Source organism: Pongo pygmaeus, chromosome 14 (assembly GCF_028885625.2).
Source record: "Pongo pygmaeus isolate AG05252 chromosome 14, NHGRI_mPonPyg2-v2.0_pri, whole genome shotgun sequence".
In the NCBI taxonomy this organism is placed as follows: Eukaryota; Metazoa; Chordata; class Mammalia; order Primates; family Hominidae; genus Pongo; species Pongo pygmaeus.
The window spans coordinates 110,554,911-110,573,915 of NC_072387.2; the positions used below are offsets into that span (position 1 = coordinate 110,554,911).

Sequence of the window (19,005 nt, forward strand, 5' to 3'; positions counted from 1 at the left end):
TACAGGCGCCTGCCACCATGCCTGGCTAATTTTTTTATTTTTAGTAGAGATGGGCTTTCACCATCTTGGCCAGGCTGGTCTTGAACTCCTGACCTCATGATCCACCTGCCTCGGGCTCCCAAAGTGCTGGGATTACAGGTGTGAGCCACTGTGCCCGGCCGCATGTGTCTTTTTGGTGGAATGATTTCTTTTGGGTATATAACCAGTCATGAGATTGCTGGGTCAAATGGCAGTTCTAAGTTCTTTGAGAAATCTCTCTAAACTGCTTTTCACAGTGGATGAACTAATTTATATACAGTGTCTAAGCATTCCTTTTTCTCCCACAGCCTTGCCAGTGACTGTTGTTTTTTCACTTTTTGATAATAGCCACTCTGACTGGTGTGAGATGGTATCTCAATTGTGGTTTTGCTTTGCATTTCTCTAATGATTAGTGATGATGAACATTTTCTCATATCTTTGTTAGCTGCTTGTATGTCTTCTTTTGAGAAGTGTCTGGTCATGCCTTTTGCCCACTTTTTAATGGGGCTGTTTTTTTGCTTGTTGATTTGTTACTTATAGCTCTCAATATTAGACCTTTGTTGGATGCATAGTTTATGAATATTTTCTCCCATTCTGTAGGTCGTCTGTTTACTCTCTTGATAGTTTCTACTGCTGTGCAGAAACCCTTTAGTTTAATTAGGTCCCACTTGCCAATTTTTGTTTTTGTTGCAATTGCTTTTGAGGACTTTGTCATCAATTCTTTCCCAGGGCTGATGTCTAGAATAGTGTTTCCTAGGTTTTCTTCTTTTTTTTTTTTTTTTTTTTTTTTAAAGACAGGGTCTTACTCTGTCGTCCAGGCGGGAGCGCAGTGGTGTGATGTGTGACCAGTGGCTCACTACAGCCTTGACCTCCTGGGATCAAGCGATCCTCCCACCTTGGTCTCCCAGGTAGCTGGGACTACAGGCACATACCACCATGCCCAGCTAATTTTTTTGGATTTTTTGTAGAGATGAAGTTTTGCCATGTTGCCCAGGCTGGTTTCAAACTCCTGGGCTCAAGCCATTTGCCTGCCTTGGCTCCCAAAGTGCTGGGAATACAGGTGTGAGCCACTGAGCTCAGCCTCTTCTAGGATTCTTGTAGTTTGAGGTCTTGCATTTAAATTTGTAATCTATCAAGTTAATTTTTGTGTTTTGTGAAAGGTAGGGGTCCAGTTTCACTCTTTTGTGTATGGCTAGCCAGCTATCCCAGCATGATTTATTGCCTAGGGAGCCCTTTCCCCATTGCTTTAAAAAAAAATTTTTGTTAAATTGGTTGAAGACCACATGGCTGCAGGTGTGTGGCTTTATTTCTGGGTTCTCTATTCTGTTCCACTCATCTGTGTTTCTGTTTTTGCACCAGTACCATACTGTTTTGGTTACTGTAGCCTTATAGTATAGTTTGAAGTCAGGTAATGTGATGCCTCTGGCTTTGTTCTTTATGCTTAGGATTGCTTTGGCTATTCAGGTTCTTTTTTAGTTCAATATGAAGTTAAGAATAGCTTTTTCTAATTCTGTGAAAAATGACATTGGCAGTTTGATAGGAAAAGTGTTGAATCTGTAGATTGCTTTGGGCAGTATGGCTATTTTAACAATATTGATTCTTCCAATCCATGGTCAGGAAATGTTTTTCCACTCGTTTGTGTCACCTCTGATTTCTTTCAGCAGTGTTTTGTAGTTCTCCTTGCAGAGATCCTTCACCTCCTTGATTAGCTGAATTCCCAGGTATTTTATCCTTTTTATGGCTCTTGTAAATGGGACTGCATTCTTGATTTGGCTCTCAGCTTGAATGTTATTGGAATACAGACATGTTTCTTACTTTTGTACACTGACTTTGTATCCTGAAACTTTACTGAAGTTGTTTATGAGTTCCAGGAGCCTTCTGGTAAAGTCTGCAGGGTTTTCTAGGTGTAGAATCACACCGTCCATGAAGAGAGATAGCTTGACTTCTTCTTTTCCTATTTACATGCCTTTTATTTATTTTTCTTGCCCGATTGCTCTGGCTAGGACTTCCAGTACCACGTTGAATAAGAGTGGTGAGAGTGGGCATCCTTGCCCGGTTCCATTTCTCAAGGGGAATGCTTCCAGATTTTTGTTGCTTCTTTTGAGAGGGAAAGTTAACATTGGTAACAGAATATAAAATGGCTAGCTCTCAATTTGCAAAGTTAATAAAAGCACACACACACACACAGACAGAGAGAGAGTGATGGATTTTTTTAGCAGGTGACCCTGTTGCCCTCTTATCTCAGTTCAAATGCACATTTTATTTGAGTGTACTTGATCCCTTTAACTCTGCAAAAAGTACAAATGATCACAATTTATCAGAGTTTAAGGCTGTTTCCTTACTTACTGGCAAGTCTGTCTTTTCTTTAGACAACAAAAACATTTTGACTTGTCCTATGCTACACAGCAAACAGATAGCATATTATGCAAGAAAAAGAAAGCTTTAATGAATTATGGAAACATTTATGAACATCCATTTGCTAAAGATGTTGTGGGAATTTCTCATGAGACTCAGAAACTCAAGTTACAATATTTTTACCCTTTAATGAGGAAATGATAGGAAAAGTTCAGAAAATTAAAATAATGGGATGCTTAATTATTCTAACACTTAATTATCTCTATTGGATGTTCCAGTGATTCCTCAGATCAATTCACTCCACCAAGTGATATGCATTTGAGTCACATGGACAAAATCCATGGTGACATTTGAACACACCCAGAACAACCCAGAACAACCAACATAACTTCCTTTATCCAACATGACAAAATTCTTTACTACTTTACTGTTACTACTACAATTATTATTACTATTTATCGAAGACTAGACTGAATCAGATAAAATCAGATAAACTGAATCAGATAAAATTCAGTTTCATTTTGTCTCAAATTCTACTCACCTTATAGCATCTACACGAAGGGAACAAACTTTCAGGGAAGCAGAAAAAGTGGTGATTTAACCAGAACTGCTCATCCAGGAAGCAGATGGGTAACATTAGTCACCCAGCAGTCCTACGCTCACCCTTCTGTACTCTGCTCTGAGAAGCAGGGGCTGGGAGTCTGCAACTACATTTCCCAGGCTTCTTCACCCTTTTGTTCCGTTCTGTCAACAGGCACTGGATGGTGGGCAGAGGGGAGCAGTCCTTTCCTCTCACTCTCACTCTCTCCTTCCTTCCCCTGGCAGTGTCTCTGAAGTGACTATGTCCCCTCCTCCACCGTCCCAGGGTGGCGTCCCAGGGTGGAAGCAGTGGTCCATCTCCCATGATTACCGCTCTTGAGGCTGTGGTAGCTCCAGAGATTATAACCTCTTGTGAGTTTTTAAATTCTGGTAGTGCCACTTCCTCCTGTCTGTTCCCCCAAAACCTATAGGATTCCCTTTAACCTCTGAGTTCATGTTACCATCCCATTTTTGCTCATCCAGCCTTCCAATGACAGTCTAACCAATTCCTTATATTAAGTCTTCTCTATCTAAAACACTTAGAATGGTTTCTGATTTCCTGGACACATCCAGCCCTTCCATCATGCATTGTCTTCGGCAATCCCTCTAGCCATTATTACTTAGAATATAACTTTCTAAGATTAGTAATATGTCCCAGTAATTGCGCTCTTCCTGATTTCCTATTCCACAAGAGAACTGCCTTATATTCTCTCCATATTGGCGTCTAGAAATCAAAACAAATCTCTGTCTCCTGTTACTAGAGAGTGATTTCTTAAAACAAACAAACAAACAAACAAACAAAACTCTCTTAAGCAATTAAGTTCTTATTTGCCAATATATAAATGGGTTGGTTGAGTTGTTAAAGATTAAGCTCTTAATGCTTTTAAGCTGTCAAACAGGAAAAAGCTGGATAATTAAACCACAAGGGAGAGCAAAAGCCTTAAATAAGCAGGAACAGTTGGCGGAAAGGAATACAGGAAGACCATTTCACGGTAGCGTAATTAGTAAACAATACAAACAAAAAGCAGTACAAGGTCTCAATCTGTTCAATGCTACAGATGATCTTCCAAGTGAAAGTGTAATGAATCCCAAGGACTACAGCACATGATAAAAGCTGGTACTTTATATTCTACGTTCCTCCCTTTGGACATCACTCTTACAGAAGGAGCATTTATTATAAATCCTCTATTTTCCAAATCCCAAGGAACTGCAGTGATGGGCAGCTACTAGGAGAGGGGAGAAGACTAAGCTGTAGAGCTTAGAGGATAACCTGGGAGGCTGTGGGCAGACCCACTCACTTTGTGAGCAATAAAGCAACAGAAGAGCAATCTCCAGAAAAGGAAAAAAAGGGATGAAAGAATAATTTTTTTTTTTTTTTTTGAGACGGAGTCTTGCTCTGTTGCCCAGGCTGGAGTGCAGTGGCGCCATCTCGGCTCACTGCAAGCTCCGCCTCCCAGGTTCACGCCATTCTCCTGCCTCAGCCTCCTGAGTAGCTGGGACTACAGGCGCCTGCCACCATACCTGGCCAATTTTTTGTATTTTTAGTAGAGATGGGGTTTCACCGTGTTAGCCAGGATGGTCTCGATCTCCTGACCTTGTGATCCACCCACCTCAGCCTTCCAAATTGCTGGGATTACAGGCGTTTGCCACCGCGCCTGACCGAAAGAAGAATTCTTATGAATACGAAGTCTCATATTTGGTCACTGAGTACTAGTTTAACAGATACAGTGAACAGAAATGGTAATCCCTACACCCATATATTCATAACCACCCAAATGCATGAATTCAGGTAAGACCTCATGTGCTCCCATCCTCCGCCCCACCCCTATTCTCACTTCAGTAACTTTGTGAGGATCGCCCCTGCTTTGTATGTGATTGAATTTTGAAGTTACCACTTGTAACATTATGTTAAGGTTTCACAGCCTCCCTTTCCCCCTGGGAACAGCCAATCATTATAATAATTTCAGCTCTCCTGGAATCTTCAGGTCTCACAGAGAAAGTGGTTTCAACATCAAAGCAGGTAACTAGGTCATAAAGCACAGAATTTTAAAATGTAAAAGAACAAAAATGCATGCAAGGTCAGTGGTTCTGGAGAAAGTTAATGTGAGACAAAGGAATATCTTGCCATTAATCTTCCTTGTTCAAGCATCATGCCATTTCATGGGTTCAGCCACATTCCTGCCACCCTTGCCTCTGTGCCCAGGAAGAAATAATTCCTCCTTTCCACACTGGAGTCAGCACATAGAGGTGGTATCTTCCTGTGGCATATCATAACTGAAACATGTTTTGCATTTTTGAGTAATAAAAATGCAATGATATGGTTTGGCTGTGTCCCCACCCAAATCTCATCTTGAATTGTAGCTCCCATCATTCCCATGTGTTGTGGGAGGGACCTGGTGAAAAATAACTGAATCATGGGGGTGGTTTCCTCCATACTGTTCTCGTGGTAGTGACTAAGTCTCATGAGATCTGATGGTTTTATAAGGGGAAACCTCTTTTGCTTGGCTCTTATTCTCTCTTGTCTGCTGCCACGTAAGATGTACCTTTCACCTTCCACCCTGATTGTGAGGCCTCCCTAGCCACATGGAACTGTGAGTCCATTAAACCTCTTTTTCTTTATAAATCACCCAGTGTTGGGTATATCTTTATCAGCATTATGAAAATGGACTAATACATGCAACCACTTCACTTTAATATTTCTAACACAAGCATTACTCATCCACGTAAAGGGACTTCTGCAGAGGGGGAAGGTCACATTTTACCATCAGTTAGCCAGACGTTCCTGCTATCTTGTTTTCTCATTCATAAGATTCTATCTCCACAACTCACAAAATCATGGCTACCCACTCCAGAAACAAAGACAGTTTATGGTAAAAACCAAAGCCTGGTTTTCCAATAAATGTAAAGCAGTCAGTGTTTTCTAGGATCGTTCCCCACAAACCATGGCTTCTGCTCTGACGTGATTACCCTGTCATCCAAGTTCAGACAGAGCTGCTTCCTAGGTGCAGGGCCAATGACAGGGTACTGGAATCACCTGGGTGATTCATTATTGTTATTTTACTTACTTAACTTTTTTGAGGCAGAATCTCGCTCTGTTGCCCAGGCTGGAGTACAGTGTCGCAATCTCAGCTCACTGCAACCTCTGCTTCCCAGGTTCAAGTGATTCTCCTGCCTCAGCCTCCCAAGTAGCTGGGATTACAGGCACGCAACACCATGTCTGGCTATTTTTTGTATTTTTAGTAGAGACGCGGTTTCGCCATGTTGGCCAGGCTGGTCTTGAACTCCTGACCTCAAGTGATCCGCCTGCCTTGGCCTCCCAAAGTGCCAGGATTACAAGTGTAAGCCACTGTGCCCAGTTTATTATTGTTATTTTAAAACAGATTCTCTATAGAACCTCTGACTCCCTAAATGTGAGATGGGGTGGGACCGTCTGGATGCATATCAGTTTTGGAAACTACTAGTTGGGTGTTCTGTTTTTTTTTTTTTTTTTTTGCAGAGGGAGAAGGAGCCAATGCAATGGCTGGTCTTTATCGGAAAGATGAAACTTTATAGCACATTTTGAGTAACTTGGTGCAGGTGCTCGATGCACCAGCTGATGGGCACCAGCTTGTAATGGGTTCCACAGCTGGGGCATTGCTGGGTCTTGCCTTTGTGCAGCCAAAACCAGATGGCAGCACTGTTTTCCTCTTCACAGATGCACCCACTATTCTCTTGTTGGTGATGGAAGGGACTAAATTAGGGTCTTCCTTGGTGCTAAAGCTGTCTTTGGGGGTAGTACATTGTATGGGTCCAGTCTCTTCCTTGCAGTCATCATGACCTCCATCTCTAGGCCAGTCATCTACTTGTTATCAGTAGTAACACCACCTCCAGGCTGGGCGTGGTGGCTCACGCCTGTAACCCCAGCACTTTGGGAGGCCGAGGCGGGCGGATCACAAGGTCAGGAGATCTAGACCATCCTGGCTAACATGGTGAAACCCAGTCTCTACCAGAAATACAAAACATTAGCCGGGTGTGGTGGCAGGCGCCTGTAGTTCCAGCTACTCGGGAGGCTGAGGCAGGAGAATGGCGTGAACCCGGGGGGCGGAGCTTGCAGTGAGCCGAGATCCCGCTGAGCCGAGATCCCGCCACTGCACTCCAGCCTGGGTGACAGAGTGAGACTCTGTCTCAAAAATAAAAATAAAATAAAAAATAAAAAAAGAAAGAAACACCACCTCCAGAAGCCATGGCACGCACCGTGGCCATGCCATTGGGACCGCCAGCCCTCAGGGCCTGCGCAGCCAAGCGCTCCAGCTCCATGAAGTAACCTTGAAAGCAATCACGCCTGCGACAAGCAGCTACGGGAACTACCAGTTTTGACAACGTAAGAACTCTTTAAAGCGAAACTCTGTCTCCAAAAACAAAACAAAACAAAACAAACAAACAAAAAACAAAACCAAGAAGCTTCAGGCCTTTAAAACGAGGGTAAGCAGGCATCTCTTTAGAACATGAGGATGCTTTCCTACCTGTAAGGCTAAGCTGGATAAAATCTGGAAATCTACATATAAACTTCTGTTAAAGTCACATCACTATGGATGTATTCCAGTTTGGTTAGAATGAACAAAAATTTTTTTAATTAACAATGTTTATTGAATACATCTAAATATATTAGGAACATATGTATTTGTCTTCTTGAAACCAAATTAAATGGTTGATTATAGGGAGAATACAACCATTCATGTTTAAAGAATTTTTCTATGTGTGTGTCTCATTTTATTTTTGTCAAGAAAATCAAGAGCAATCAGATCTTCACAAACATCCTGTCAATAACCAACAATACAAAGCTACTACAGAACACATTATTTTCTATTTCCATCAAATAATGTCAAAGCCCTTTCAAATAAATCCCGTGCCCACCAAAGCTGCCTTTTTTGGGGGAAATGCTCCCTGCAGATGAAGAGCTCTGCTCCCTTGAAGAAGGAGAACAAGGGAGCTCAGAAATCATACTATGGATTTGTTTCTTTAATCTCTGTTCTTATTCAATTCTTGTTTTAAAAACAGAGAAACTGATGTTTATCAGGAAGTTACCCGTTGGAGCACTGTTTTACAGGGTGGACAGGATTTTAACATGTTAATTTATTCCTTGGTTTAACCTTTTGCGTGGGTGACCTCTTAAACTTGACTGATTCACACTGTACTGCTCTCTAATGAGAGTTTTAAAAAATTACTCAAAAGGAAATCAAATAGCTACCTTCAAATGAGATAGAAACATGTGAAAGAACTTTATAAAATGTATGGGCTAGGTGGGTGTCACTATGTCATTTTATTATAAATAAGAAAAATAACCCATCTTTCCTTCCACAGGCACAGGGCACCCCGAGCTTACCAGACGCCCAAGGTTGTAGTAACAATCTGGGTATTTCCTTCTGTGTTTAATTGCCATCCGGTAACTTTGCTCTGCCGCTTCAAACCGTTTCAGGCTGTTCTGCACTATGCCTAGATTCATCCACGCAGCAGCAAAGTCTGGCCTAGAGGAACAGTTTTAACAAAGATAAACAAGAAGATGAAAGGCTTAGATGCCGGAATGCAGGAGCTCCTTTCTTTGTCACTAGCCTAATTATAAAAACAATGCTTACTGTATTTGAACAGCCAAAGACAGCAGCTCCTCAGCTTCCTGTAGCTCATTCCTTTCTTTTAAGATATTCCCAAGATTATTCATGGCATGAACATACTTGGGATTTAATCTGGAAGTTGAGAAAAAACCAAGCTGACCATTAAATGCTCAGTAGTAAGTTTTTACTAAACTCTCAGGAATCGACAAAGATATTGTAAAGTTGGGGTCTTTAAAGGAACAGGTGTTTCATACTAGAAAGTGAAAACAATCTGTGTACATAATTCTTCTGTAAGACATACTCGCCATACCTTACAGCTTCCCGGTAGTATCTGATGGCGGCTGTCTGGTTGCCTTTATCAGCCAAGTTTTTGCCAATGTTGTAGTGAACCTGCAGACAGAGAATAATTGGGCCATCAGCAGACAGACTTCTTATTCAGAGCCTGGACCCCATCATATCTTCTAACTGAAGACAAAAAGTAAAGGGATGAGGAAAAAAATCACCCACCAGAACTTTCGCTAAAACCCTACAGGGGTTAGAAGTTGCTTGTACTTTAATCTCCAACCCTGTAAGAGGATCAGAAGAAAGGGGGTACAGGCATGGTACATCTCTAAAGCACCACAGAAGGGAAATAACTAAAGACCTCACCAGAGAAAACCAGAAAACTACAAAGCTGGGCTTTTTAAAATTTTACTTTTGATTTTTAGAGATGGCGTCTCGCTATGTTGCCCAGGCTGGAGTGCAGTAGCTATTCACAGGTGCCATTATAGCGTACTGCAGCCTTGAACTCCTGGGATTCAGTGATTCTCTTGCCTCAGCCTCTCAAGTAGCTGGGACTACAGGTATACACCACCACACCTGGCTTGTTTTTATCATCAAAACCTCAAATTCCCCTCACCTACACACTCCACTACAGTTGAGATAACAAAGTCCAGTCACATGTGGACATGAGTAGAAGACAGCATGATTCTGTCCACCCATTTAAGCAAATATGGCCCTTTCTTGGATGGCACCTTTCTTCTATAGCTAGTATCACAAGCATTTTACTGTGTAGCTGTAATAAGCAGAATGTTTATGGACTCCCAAAATTCAGATGTCGAAATCCTGACTCCTAATGTGATGGTATTGGGAAGTAGGGCCTCTGGGAAGTGATTGGGTCATGAGGGTGGAGGCCCAAGAATGGATCAGTGCCTTCATCAAAGAGGCCCTGGAGAGCTCCCATGCCCCTTTCTGCCACGTGAGGACACAGTGAGAAGACGACCGTCTGTGAAGAAGGAGGCAGGCCCTCACCACACAACCAACCTGCCTGCACCTTCATGGTGGGCTTTCCAGCTTCTGGCACTGTGAGAAGTGAGTGTCTGCCACCCTGTCTCTGGTATTATTCTCACAGGGTCTGAGCAAGGGCCTCAGTGTGGCCGGAGCACAGAGAGCAGGGATGCAGGTTGGAGAGCCCAGGAGGAGCAGCTGCGCTCGCAGGGAACCCTGAGCAAGGGCAAGCTAGGATCAGTCGTTGTCCTCAGAGCCACGAGGCTGGCACGGGGCAGGGTCTGTAAGTGTGTGAGTGCCCCAGGGTTGCAGCAATAAAGCACCACAAACTGAGGGGCTTAACACAACACACTTCTCTCACAGTCCTGGAGGCTGAGATCACGGTGTGGGCAGGGCTGGTCCCATCACCGGCTGAGGGAAGAGACTGCTCCCTGCCTCTCTCCTGTCTCACGGTGCTGGCCCATAATCTCCAGCTTGCAGATGCCTTGCTCCCACCTCTGTCCCTGTCTTCATGATCATCTCACCTCTTGTCTGTCTCCCTGTCTCTTCTGTCTTAAAAGGACACCGGTCACACTGGATTAAGGGCCCACCATCCTCCTGTATGACCTCATCTTAACTGACATGTTAATTACATCTGCAACAACCCTATTCCCGAAAAAGGTTATACATTATACTCCCAGGTCCCAGGGGTTACGATTTGAGCGTAGCTTTTGGGAGGCAGAATTCAACCCATAGCAGGAAGCCAGGGGCGGCAGGGTGGCAGAGATCATCACCATGTTTATGTTCATATGAAACAAATCCCGTGGTGGGAAAGAGATGTGAGTGGGGGAGAAGCAGATGTCAGGGGCTCCAGGGAGGCTGTGGCTGCAGTCCTAGGAGGGAGGTCAGCAGACTCTCTGCTGGCGGTGGTGAATCTGCGGAGGGGTTTGAAGAACAGTGAGGAAGCAAAAAGCATAGGAATTGGTGGCCAGCTGATAGGAGAGAGGGAAGAGCGTCAAGAACAAATGGTAGGTTCCCCACATTCAGGACAGAATGGGTGTGATGACTTTCAAGAGACGTGATGGGTGATCACGCTTGTTCAGGGGGACAGCAGAGGGTGATGTGGAAGTCCATGGTCACCATCCATCTCCAGCGTTCTTTTCATTTTGCAAATCTGAAACTCTGTACCCATTCTCACATTCTCACCTCCACCGGACCCTGGCAAAGCATCATTCATTTTCCGTCTCTATGCATCTGACGCCCACATACCTCGTGTAAGTGGAATTGTACAGGATTTGTCCATTTGTGTCACATGTGTCAGAATTTCCTTTTGTGGCTGAATAATATTCCCTTGCATGAGTATACCACATTCTGTTTGTCCATTTGTCCCTGGATGGACACCTGGGTAGCTTCTACTTTTCAGCTATTGTGAATAACGCTGCTGTGAACACGGGTGTACAAATATCTCTCTGACTCTCTGCTTTCAGTCCTTTTGGATATTTGCCTGGAAATGGAATTGCTGGATAAGAGAATTCTGTTTTTAATTTTTTGAGGTACTAACATGGATAGTTTTATGTTATAGGAATTGTACCTCCATTTAAAAAAAAGAGAGAGAATGAGGAAAGGATTTTCAATGACTGAAGAGGGGGTGAAGTAGGCTGGATAGAATGGGGCTCCCAGCTGCCAATCTACTAGGAATTCTCAGGTCACCTTGGAACGAGGGCATCAGGGAAGCCAACGTCTGGTAGTTTCTCAACTATACATGGGCTTAGAATAAATGACAAAGAAAAAAGTGGGGACCTGAACCAAGCCTAAGGCAGCAAGACTACACAAGCTCATGAAGACTACAATGAAAAGAATTTGTTGGCCAGGCGCAATGCCTCATGCCTGTAATCCTAGTACTGCAGGAGGCCAAGATGGGTAGATCACCTGAGGTCAGGAGTTCGAGACCAGCGTGTCCAACATGGTGAAACCCCATCTCTACTAAAAATACAAAAATTAGCTGGGCATGGTGGTGCACGCCTGTAGTCTCAGCTACTCAGGAGGGTGAGACAGGAGAATCGCTTGAACCCAGGAGGTGGAGGTTGCAGTGAGGCGAGCACGCCACTGCACTTCAGCCAGGGCGACAGAGCAAGACTCTGTCTCACAAAAAGAAAAAGAAAAAGAAAAAGAAAAAGAAAAAGTGAAAGAAAAAGAGAAGTATTTGTTGATGACCAAAAGCTGCTTTTGGGACTTTACAATACAAAGTGAGTAGCAAGCCCAGAGGAGACGATGCTACAGAAACTCACTCAATCAGAAGCATGAAGTGTGGGTGCTGCTAACAACAGTCATGGTGAATGGTAAGATGGTGTGTAGCTGGCATGCCTCGAGTGGCACCCACCAGCTGGGCGCAGTGTTGCGTGCCGTGTGATCGCAGTCTCTCCTCACGGTGGCTCGAGGCCGTGGCTGCTGTGACCCTCTCTTCTGAGTTGATAAACTGCTTCGGGGCCATTCAGCATCTCATCTAGGGCTGTGAAGTTGGATTAGAACTAGGCTCTGAAGCCTGTGTTTCTTCCCACTAGATAATACACATTGATTACAGTGCTGGGGGAAGATGAGGGTGACTGCTCGAGGCACTTTCTAGATCCACTCATTCATACCACTGGCCTTTTTCCTAAGTAAAATCACATTTCTTTTTATATGTTATTGTCCCCCAAAGTTCACATTAAACCCTCAGCACCCCAGAATGAAAATGTATTTGGAGATGGGGTCTTTAAAGAGGTAAGTAAGGTCAAATGAGGTCATATGGTTGGGCACCCATCCATATGACCCCAATCCAGTCTGAATGGCGTCCTTACAGAAAGAGGAACTATGGACACAGACACTAGAGATGTGTGTGCACAGAAGACAGACCACGTGAGGACACAGGGGGAAGGTGCCGTCTGCAAGCCAAGGAGAGAGGCCTCACAAGAAACCAACCCTGCTGACACCTTGATCTGACAATTCCAGCATTTACAACAGTGAGAAAATAAACTGTGGTTTAAGCCACCCAATCTGTGTGTGTGTGTGTGTGTGTGTGTGTGTATGTGTGTGTGTGTGTGTGTGTTTATAGCAGCCTCAGAAGACTAATAAAATCTCGAAATACAGAAGTGGTTTAAACACATTCAAATAACATTATGTCTGAACACTGCTTCCAAATGACCCCTGAAAACACAACCACATCCTGCCTTATCCATCTTAACCTACAGTTACAGCACTTCATTAAACATATGATTTCTGGAAGAGTATGCAGCAGTGCATATTAACAGGTTTTCTTAACTGCCAATTTAAAAGCATATAGATTTATGTTTACCCACTCTGATGAAAGGACTCGCAAGCAGAGAAATCACAGGTAATAAAATTGTGTGTACTACTGTGCACACACTACAGTAGAATTTAAGCTTTCTGCATCAAATTATTGTCCATTCATAGGTATTTTTGTCCTCAAATTGTAGCTTGGAGGAGGCTCAGTTAATGCTATCGCTGAAGTGTGTGTTGAGAAAAGTGCTCTAAATGATTAGAATTTGAGCTTCCCCCAACCCAGCTTGGACATGACTTCACCTCCTCTCGTATGCACAAAACAACCTAGGGCCGGAGAATCCAATCTGCCAGTGATGTCCTTGTGGTCCTCAGAATACAAATACAGCTTCTACTCAGACATCAACACGACGCCCGCCTCTTCTGCCCCAAGCTCCTGCTGTTTTCCTTTGTTCCAGGCAAATTCTGTTTTCTCAATAAAAAGCCCAGACAAAGAGTTCAACCGCTCTCTGCAGCATAGACAGTGTTCTGTTAGACACTCAGAATGCCAGAGACCAGAAGATCAAAGGAGAAGGACGTGGGACTCTGGAACAGGAACTAGTTAAAAATCTGATACAGCCTTAGAAGGCAGGCCATCATTAAGAATTGGTAAACAGGTTTACCTAGAGGCCAGCTTTATCCTGTGGGTTAGGTGGAGGGAATTCTTTGAATAAAAAATAGCTGCCTAGATTGCAAAACAAAACAAAACAGAACAAAAATCTCACAACCAGGTCACTTAAAATAGTGTTTAGAGAATGAGTGACTTTTGTTTCCCTGAAATATAAATGACTGAAAAAGCTTGTTTATTCTTCAACTTTCCCCCTAGCATTTGTGATGCACATGCTGAGGCAATGAACTAGCACAGAAGTCAAAGATAAAACAACCATTACAACCCAGTAACATGTAAATGCAAGAAAGTAAGAGTATCGGTTATGAAAGGCACCTTTAATACCAGGGCTAAACTAATTTGTTATAAATATTCTGGCAACATCTAATGTTAAACTTAAAATGTTTTGAAAACATAAAAATCCTATAGCATCCTGGGTCACTTACTCCTTAAGAAAATACCTCATTGTGGCATATGATCTGTTTCGTTGTTAAAAGAATTTATCATAGAATTGTATCACAGAGTTGATGGTGTGACATACTTTTAAGCCTTAAAAACTAAAAGTGATTATAAGTATACTTGGTATCTCATCCACAGTAGTCTCAGTGAATTCAATTTCCATTTGGCTGAATTCAATAATTAATACTGAGTGTCTACCATATGCAAGGCACTGCGCCTCGACATGCAGACCAGGCACCAGCACCACCTACACTGACATTGCAATCTCTCAAAAAAGATGAGTCTTAGCTCACACATCTGGCCCTAAACTAGAGCCAGTTGCCAATTTCTTACTTTATATTCAATAGATATCAAATGAAACCAGTATAGAAAATGTGTCCCCTGAAATAATGGGACTGAAGGAAACCAGTGTCTTCCTAAGTGAGATTACTTTCCTAAAATTAACTTACATTTTTTCAAAAAAAAAAAAAGAAAAAAGGAAGTAAAGATAATTTTATGACACTTCAATTTAAAAAGAAACTCCCCAAAATCTCGATCTTGCTTATATTGAATAGAATCATTGAAAAATGTTCTTGAGAAAGGACTATTACTGCTGGGTCCATTTTGAAGATGAGGTCTTATATGTATTCCTTAAATTAAGAAGAGGAAACCACACACACACACACACACACACACACACACACACACACACTCTCTCTCTCTCTCTCTCTCTCTCACTGTCTTTCTCCTAATACTTACGTGCATTCCCACAAGCGCACACCCTGTGTTTTCCAGCCTGTAAAATATGAAATCACTTCCTGGGCAGATTTTTGGGTTCAGACATCACCTATGTTCCATCCCCCTTATTTACTAGAGGCACCTGGACACATCACCATACCAGGTCTCTCTGTAGCCACCTACATTACTAACCTAGATAATGTCAGTTTAACCTTGCTATGCTTCAGTTTCTCCCATCTGGAAAAATAGAGAAAATAATACACTGTCTCTCTAAAAAGCTGAGTGAGAGGATAATAGAGATGAATTATAGAGCCTCTATAAAGAAATCTGAACTCCTTGTGGTGAGGAACTCCACAAATAGAAGGGGCAATTACTGCGATTCAAACAGTAAAGGAAAAATAAAGCAGATCTATTAACGTTTATGAAATTAAATCACAGGCAATTTATTTTTGGTAGCATAAAATAAATTGTTAAGTCAGCAAATCAAACTAAAGATAAAAGCTGAAAGTAATTCACTATTTTAAGTCTCTTAACTAAAATATGAACGAGAGGTTTTAATCCAAGAAAAAGATCAGTAGCCAGCATCTCTTATATATTATTCTTTACTTAAGGTTCATAATAAGATGTCAACTATTCATTAGTTTTGTTTACATAATTTTGTCTGAAATCATTGCTTTCCCTTAAATATGGAACGTAGACATGAAACAGATCCAGAGAGCTCCCCGTCTCCACCCAGGAGGATTACATTTAAGCAATCTAGGCAGCTCTTATGCTGAGGACCTAAGAGAGAATGAATCATTATTTAATGATAATAATCTATACTAAAAGAAAATTCTTCTAACCTAACCCTTTGACCCCCATTTTGAGCAAACAGCATTCTCTTCCCAACATAATGCAAAACCCAAACTGAAATGAACCTACAAAAGCTAACACTTGGCTGGGCGCGGTGGCTCATGCCTGTAATCCCAGCACTTTGGGAGGCCGAGGCTGGGCGAATCACAAGATCAGGAGTTTGAGACCAGCCTGGCTAACACAGTGAAACCCCGTCTCTACTAAAAATACAAAAATTAGCCGGGCATGGTGGCGCATGCCTGTAGTCCTAGCTACTCGGGAAGCTGAGGCAGGAGAATCGCTTGAACCTGGGAGGCGGAGGTTGCAGTGAGCCGAGATCAGGCCACTGCACTCCAGCCTGGGCAACAGAGCAAGACTCCGTCTCGGGGAAAAAAAAAAAAAAAAAAAAGCTAACACTTTCTGAGCACCTACTATGTGCTGGCCACCGTGTGAGGGCATTTTAGTTCATTTAGCCCTAACAACAAATCCAGCAGACGGGTATTATCCACTTCTGATAGAAAAGGGCACTGCAAGTTTTAAAAAGTGTAGTTTTGCCCAAAGAGGCACAGCTAATCAAGTGAAGAGCTTGGATTCATCAAGAATACAAGTGAAAAAATTCCTACCAATTGCTTCAACCAAAAACACTGCCAATTTTAGAGTACAGTCATGCATTACTTAATGACAACAAGGATACATTCTGAGAAATGCATTGTTAGCTGATTTTGTCATTGTTTGAACATCATAGAGTGTACTTACACAATCCTAGATGGTAGAGCCTACTATACACCTAGGCTATGTGTGGTCTAGCCCGCAGCTCCTAGGCCAGAAACCTGTGTAGCGTGTGACTGTACTGAATGCTGGAGGCAATGGTAACGCAATGGTAAGGATTTGTGTATCTAAACATAGAAAAGAGGCAGTAAAAATATTGGTCGGGTGCAGTGGCTCACACCTGTAATCCCAGCATCTGGGAGGCTGAAGCAGGCGGATCACTTGAGGTCAGGAGTTCAAGACCAGCTTGGCCAACATGGTGAATCTCTGTCTCTACTAAAAATACAAAAATTAGCTGGGCGTGGTAGCAGGCGCCTGTAATCTAGCTACTCAGGAGGCTGAGGCAGGAGAATCCCTTGAACCCAGGAGGTGGAGGCTGCAGTGAGCCGAGGTCACACCACTGCACTCCAGCCTGGGTGACAAGAGTAAGACCCAGTCTCAAAAAAAAGGTACAATTTTATGGGACCACGGTCATATATATGCTATATGTGGTTTACTGACTGAAACATTGTTACATGGCACATGACTGTACGTACCTTTATGTTTACCTAATCTGACCCCCAAAAAATCACTAGCAAGGGACCCAAAGGTGACATAAGTGTGTACTATTGTGCAGCACATAGCATAAACTTCCTGAACTACATTATTGCCAATTTGTAGGTATTACTACCCCTTTAAATTCCAGCTTGGAGGAGGCTAGTTAATGCTATCACTAGAGAGTGGGTTTTGAAAAGTATGCTCTAGACGTCAGAATCTGTGCCGTGCCCACCCTCAGTCTGAATACGCAATGTCACCTCCCCTGAAGCTACTTCAAAGGGTGAGGAGATCATCTGGAAGATGATTAAGACCTCATTAGAGTCGTCTGTTTCATTGATATTGTCTGCTTTTAAATGATTTCTTTTCAATTTTGGCTGAGTGGAATTTTAATGAATCTTATCAAAATCATTAAAAAAAACACACACAACAAAGAAAAACCCAAGTACTCGGTCATGGTCTTACACTAAATACTGCATGACAGGAAATGCTCTTATTCAGCCCAAGAACTTAACAGATATCCTAGTAAGGTCTCTTTAAAAGAAATCTGGCAGCTAGGTACCTTAGCATTGAGGGGACACACAGACAGAGCACTTCTGAAAAGCTGTTCCTCACTTCGCCACTCGCCGCTGCGCACCACACATCTCAGCATGTTGATGAATAAGATCCCCAACACAACAGCGGCAATGAGTTTCTTAAGAACAGAAAGACATGGTAAATGTCACCGGTGAGATGCGTCCGGTCATTTTGTTCATCAACTGGCACCACTCTCGGTTGATACCTTTTTCTTGGTATGTTTGCTCAGGGCTCCGAATCCAAAAGTCAGCAGCACACAGTACCCAACGCTGGGGAGGTAGAGGACACGCTCCGCGACCACGAAGCCCACTCGGAAGAACAGGTTACTTGCGGGGAGAAATGGGATAACGAGAAATCCCAGGCCCAGAGTAAGGATCCTGGACGATGAAAAGTATTTAAATAAATGGCTATTTCCAGACTTCTCAAGAAAAACATCCTACTCCACACTAAATTAATGCTAAAGACCTTTTCTTTTCCATGGCATCAACTGAGAAAAGATATTGTTGTCAGCCAAAGGATATCATCAGTAGAGAGAGTTTAGCTTGGTAGCATTTGGATAAGGCATAAAAATATTCCTCCGGCACTTCACAGCGAGTCTAAGGGTAAAACTTAAAAGCCATACAATTCGTATGGAGAAAGTTAGAATGATCACATTTCTGAGGCCTTATTAATTCACCTAGTCCTTACAATGCCTCAAACCATTTAGGTACTGAACAGTTCAGTGGATATTGTTGGTCTCAATTAATTCAAAAACCGTCCCAATCAGTTTTCATGGGGAAAAAAAAATTCCTCCAAAATGTAATGAGAATAATAACACTTAAGTAAGTTTAAAGTTTATGAAATTTGAAATAAACAAATACCATTTTTCGGTTGCTACATCACCACCATAAATTTCAGTCAGGGAGATACGAAGCTGAGCATTGAAACACTTCTAGAACCACTCGATCATTCCCAATGTCCCCTATGATGCAAGAGGATGAATTAAGACTCTAGCTCAATTTTGGTGGCTCCTTCTTGGGCCCTGTGGCTACAGAATTTCTTTAAAAATCCCATTTTCTGTGGATAAGGGAACTGGGACTAAAGTTTGTGGCTCTTTAGAATTACCAACCAATTTAAGACACAGGTAAACTTAAAACTTAATTTATTTTGAGACATTACTAATCTAATTTCATAAACACTTAGGTTTAAAGGAAATCACCTTAAACAGTTTTCTTTTTCATGAAACACATTTGTTTTCCCCAATTATTTTCTCAATAACTTTTTTTTTTTTCCATCAAGAAAGAACAGTCTCTTTGGGGCAATGGCTTATTTTGTACCCAGCTACAACAGAAGAAATCATGGCAGCGTTCACCAGGGTGTTTTGAGGAAGAATTGTGCAATAATGGGCACAACACACATCAATTACACTCTCTG

The 19,005-nt window shown here is 42.5% G+C and overlaps 1 protein-coding gene across 3 annotated transcripts in view; it reads right to left on the reverse strand.

Annotated features, from left to right (window-relative positions):
- The window catches only part of TMTC4 (transmembrane O-mannosyltransferase targeting cadherins 4), a 71,046-nt gene that overhangs the window by 12,561 nt on the left and 39,480 nt on the right, over positions 1 to 19,005 (reverse strand). For all 3 annotated transcript variants that reach the window (XM_063651084.1, XM_054445851.2, XM_063651085.1), the window contains exons 10-14: positions 17,798 to 17,969; positions 17,579 to 17,710; positions 8,851 to 8,930; positions 8,565 to 8,672; positions 8,315 to 8,456 (exon numbers count right to left, since the gene is read on the reverse strand). In XM_063651084.1, coding sequence (XP_063507154.1) covers positions 8,315 to 8,456; positions 8,565 to 8,672; positions 8,851 to 8,930; positions 17,579 to 17,710; positions 17,798 to 17,969 — 634 coding nt within the window. The remainder of the gene's footprint in view (positions 1 to 8,314; positions 8,457 to 8,564; positions 8,673 to 8,850; positions 8,931 to 17,578; positions 17,711 to 17,797; positions 17,970 to 19,005) is intronic.